This window comes from Galeopterus variegatus, unplaced genomic scaffold, assembly GCF_000696425.1.
Source record: "Galeopterus variegatus unplaced genomic scaffold, G_variegatus-3.0.2 Scaffold482, whole genome shotgun sequence".
Classification (NCBI taxonomy): Eukaryota; Metazoa; Chordata; class Mammalia; order Dermoptera; family Cynocephalidae; genus Galeopterus; species Galeopterus variegatus.
The window spans coordinates 53,537-58,603 of record NW_007726593.1 but is presented as its reverse complement, the minus strand read 5'-3'; the positions used below and the strand labels follow the sequence as shown (position 1 = coordinate 58,603).

The 5,067-nt window shown below is 33.1% G+C and overlaps 1 protein-coding gene across 1 annotated transcript in view; it reads right to left on the bottom strand.

The window, feature by feature from the left end:
* LOC103587716 (ryanodine receptor 2-like) overlaps window positions 1-5,067 on the bottom strand; it is a gene marked incomplete at its 5' end in the record, with an annotated part of 226,133 nt that overhangs the window by 187,282 nt on the left and 33,784 nt on the right. Inside the window, one exon of the mRNA XM_008569236.1 lies at window positions 3,448-3,462. Within this exon, the coding sequence (XP_008567458.1) occupies window positions 3,448-3,462 (15 nt within the window). The remainder of the gene's footprint in view (window positions 1-3,447; window positions 3,463-5,067) is intronic.

Sequence of the window (5,067 nt, the reverse complement as noted above, 5' to 3'; positions counted from 1 at the left end):
CTGTACATGAGGGGGGTCTACTTTGAGGGGCTGCTGTTCTTTTAGGAAACAAACAAACAAAAAAAAAAAAACAACCTTATATGTCAGAAAAGGAGATCCAAGCATCATCTAATAAAAAGTAGAATTTGACTTTTTGAAAATATCAGTTAAAAAAAAATTTTTTTTTCAGTTCTGTGTAGGGGTCTGGTCTTATTACCCCTGAGATGACCACTGGATTAATGTCACATAATAGTGTAAACAAGTTCATAAAATATAAGCAGATTAAAAAGTCCAGGATACTTTCCAACAAAATCCAAACACTGCTGTATATATTCTGTATAAACCTTACATCATTTCTCACAAATTATTTTAATACTAATTTAGTATTATTAGTCATTTCCTATGCCTCTCGATTTCCCAGATCTTGCCAAAAATGTCCAATTAGGGAACCCATATTGCAAGCAAAACCCTTAACGTAAAGACATCTATATTTACATTTATTTAGAATAATATTAGGTCACAGAGCATAATTTATTTATCTGTTATTCTTCTCTGTGGCGAGGGGGACAAACTGGATTATTGCAGCTACATTTGAGGTATGACTGTCAGGAGCTAAAAATGTCACAAGGCAGCAAACCAGAAGATATAAAACCAGCACAGTAATGATGTAAGTCAACTAATGAGGTTTATACACTCATGAAAAGTACTGGCCCTATGTTTCGTTCTTTCTTTTTGTTTATTTTTTAACTTTGTCTTTCTTAAATGTATGTTTGCAGGGCTGGCCTGTTAGCTCAGTTGGTTAGAGCACGGTGCTGCTAACACCAAGGTCCAGGGATTGATCCCTGTACCAGCCAGGTGCCAAAAAAAGAAAAAAAGTAACTCTATGTTTGCAATATAGATTTGCTTATTAACATGTCCCTTGTATTATTGTTGATTAATGCTGTTTAATTTACTACTATATAACATCTAAACATTTTAAGGTTTTCTGTTTTTCTAATAATCTTTTCTGTACAAAAATGCTTTGCTAATCAATGTAGGACATTTCTCCTGATTCCTGGCTCTTATTATGCAAGAGGGGTTTTTTTGGGTTTTTTGTTTGGTTGTTTGTCTATCTGTTTTTTAATAAATCAGACTCCAAAGGAGAATTTTCCTGTATCACTTAACTGCTATAATATAACATGCCATTTTAGAAGTTGAACAATGAAATCTTTTTATCTTTTTTTAATCTAATTTTTTTAAATGGTTAAACAATAGAATCTTAAAAGGAGTTTATTACTTCAGGCAGTACCAAATCACACCCCCTAAATTAAAAATTATAGATAACAACAAAAAAATTTGTATTAAGAGAACTTCTTTCATAGTGCTCAGATATTTAAGTTAAGAACTTTTAAGTTTATTGTCAACCATGAATAGTAATACTTGAGAAATAGAAAAATTGGTTGTTTTGGGAAGAAATATTCTGAGAACATGCATTCTGAGAATGACTTATAAACACAATTGTGACCAGCACAAGATAGATGGGGCAGCCCAGGACTGCAGAGCCTGGCGTTTCCGTGGGTCTCCAGCAGCAGGAGACTGGAACAGCCCTGCCGTCTCTAGGCAGTAGATCACACAACAGGGTCACAGCTTGATTGTTAATAATCAGTGAGAAACCTGGCTTCAGTGCAGAATAGATGTGCCTGATAGAGCCAGTTAACTATTGTCAGGACGGCCACTTGACACCGAATGGCTTAGTTGTGATGATGTCTTAACCCAAAGTCTCCTGGGAAAACAGATCAGGCTATGACAGAACTAACTCACCACTATTGAGCATTAACAAGCAGAAATGGGCTCCCACGACAAGAAAGCATCCCTCTGGTGCTAAGAGCTTAAACAAGGCCTCTGCAGGCAGGCAAACCAAAGCGAATCAGAACTGAAAGGTGAAAGCCAAATAAAATTCAGCATCCTTTACTTTTCAGTAGCTTAAATTACTCTAATTACATGCATATACCCTCATTGAATCAAAGTCTAACCTTTCCAGATCATCCAGGGCAATTATGAAAATAAGCCACTAGCCTCCTGGCTTCGCAATTAAATCAGAGCCTAATTAAATTATTTTAGGTATATCACCTGGTTTTAACTGATTCTACATCATCTTTTCATTTGCACTGGTTTTTTTTATGAATCTGCTCTCATGAACTAGCTTGAGATATCTGTTTCAATAACTACCCCATTCACCCTTCCCAAGGGAAAGTCAATATGGCACTGGATAGGGGTCAGGATGAGGGTGAGATGATAAAAATGAGTACTTTAAATGCAAATTTAGCAAGAAAACCTGAATTTTTTCAAACCTAACTTCATTAGTTATGTATTAATATTTGCGAGGAGAGGAAATATTCATGTTTTGCTGCAGTTTATATCTTCCCAACCAAAGCCCTTGTTTCATGATATGTCTAATTTAGCAGTAAGTGTCCTCTATTCACAATGTAATAATGATATTTCTATTGAAATATAAAAGCTGAATTTTTTTTTTTAATTTTGGAAGATGTTCTGCATCCTTGTCAACAGATGGCTTCAAAGAAATGCTCTGTTCTGTCACCCCATCCAAACTACCAAATTCTTCCTGTTAGTGAATAGGTCCAGTTTGGGGTACATTTACCACACTGTAAAATATGAATAATAGACTTAAATTACTCAACAGACTAACAAGCGTACTTTACTTTGCTTTGCTTTTTCCAAGGGCACATCCTTTTCAATCTGCATCCAGAATTTTGATGTAAGGCTTCTCAGAGATTCTAGTTTTTGAAATGACATTCTTTCGAAAATAAATTATATTAAGGCTTTATGAACTGAATACAAATAAATTTCTCTATTGTTTCTTGGCTTCTAGGATTAAAAATTAAATCTCATGAATGTTACAGCAGACATTGGTAGGTACATTAAAAAAGAAACAAAAACGTTCTACAATATATCCTGAAAAAACTATTCCTTCAAAGACATGACATGATCTTTTTTTCAATTTGTCTCCCTTCACAACTTTTTCATTTCTCTAATTTAGCTGAGAAACAAAAAGGGGCTGAATTATTTTCATTTCTCCTGGGGAAGTAGTTTCTTGGTGCTTCTTCTAATTTCCCAGGGTAAGAGTTTCTTATTGAATCCATGCAAAAGTGCTTACACACAAAACAGAGTACACATTCCAAATGAAGAGTTATTGGAAAAAAAATTTGTTCTAATGGGAGAAATTCCTAACATTGGCTAATTAAACTTTGTATGTTATAATATGACCCAAAGATGTCAAGTTTGTCTAAGTTGTTACATCTAAACACGTGACTTATTTATTTAAATTTAATAGTCCCCAAGCTTGATTAATTTTTAAAAACTCAAAAATGTGAAGAAAAGTGCCATGAATTCAAAAATAAAATATGTATAACCATACTTAAAACATACAAAGTATCACATAGATGTATAGAAGATGATTCAATTTCTTACCTTCATCATGAATTTCTGTAGGGGCATAAGGAAAAGAGAAAAAAACATTAAATATTAATCATTTCAAAGACATTTAAAAATACTGCACCTCTTATTTAGAAAGACTCCATTGTTCTAAATGGAGATATATAAACAATAAACATACAAAAACACATCGACTGTGTTGTTGCAACAAAACGTAGCATCAACTACATGCTAGAGAAAAGCTGTAGCAAGCAAAACTCTTCTTTAAAGAGTTTTTACATTAGTTTTTCCTTTTTCTGTGAAAACATGCCACTCTACATTAATGCGTGATTCAATTTACAACATCTCTAAGCACCAAAAAAAGTATCATCTTAAACATATCCTCTAAAAATGCTTTTTTTTTTTTTAAGTAAAATCTTCCCTTTCATCCTTTGCATTAAAATGCAGTGATAGAAACAGCAACCCAACCAATTTTAGTAAAAACAGTAGATTAGAAGCAGGTAGGGCAGATTGGAAACTAATATGCTGCAATGAGGTGCTCAGATTTCATGCAAAACAATGGTCAGCAATTCCTTAGATACTACATATTGTGAGAGGTGAAATTTGATGAAAAATCACAAAAAAACACTTCTCTTTTTTCTCTTAAAATGAGTCTCCTCTTTTAAATAATATAATAGCTTTTTTCTTCTACAAACATAACGTGTGTATATATTCCTTCATTTTTCTTTAGACCCCTAAATTTTCTTTGACTTCTTATTACCAGGGGAGGTAAGATAAAAAGACATAAGAGTGAAAACCATGTTGTATTTCCAAACTTAGGGCTACATTTAGTTGGCAGGAGCATGTCTAAGTCCTGCAGAGAAAAGACACACACAGCCACATTAGTTTTAAAGAAAATAACAGGGGAAAGTTTTCCACTATAGAGATTTGTAAATATTACAGTTGTTTTCCTGAAACATAACTACTGAGCACAGTAACATGTATACTATTAAATGGAAATTACACTGTGAATCATTTTTTTTTTCATTTACAATATTATAATTTTAAGGGAAAACAGTAAAGAACCTTTTCGTTCTTGCCTGAGAAAATACAGGCTGTTGAGTTACATTTTTGTAACTGATGTTAACAGCAAATGGTATCAGGAAATGTATATACCACATTGAAACTGACCAAACCACGTGCCTGCACGTGATTCTCTAATGATGAAGATATCACAAATGAAGAATTAGGAAAAAATAATTTTTAAGCATTAATTCAAAGAAATACAAAAATACATGGCTTATAAGAGATACTTTCTTTGTGAGATTTTTTTTTTAATTAAGCTAAGTTTGGAGGATTTTTCCATAAAAAAGTCTCAGCCTGATTTTTTCAGTTCCATTAAAATTGTAATAGATGGAAAACAGAGCGGCTGGTGGAGTTACTGAGGTCTGTTATTTAGAATTTCTAAGTTGTGCATGACTGCAGAAAGAACAAGACACAAAAGACAATAATCTGCATTTACAACAAATAGAATGAATGCTGCAAATTAGCAAAGTCGAAACTATCCATCTGTACAATGTGAAAGTACAGCAGGTGTAATAGACATATTATTTTCAAAAGATCATCAAGAAAACGAAAGATCATTTGTAGCATTATCAACATTAACTTTTTGTACAA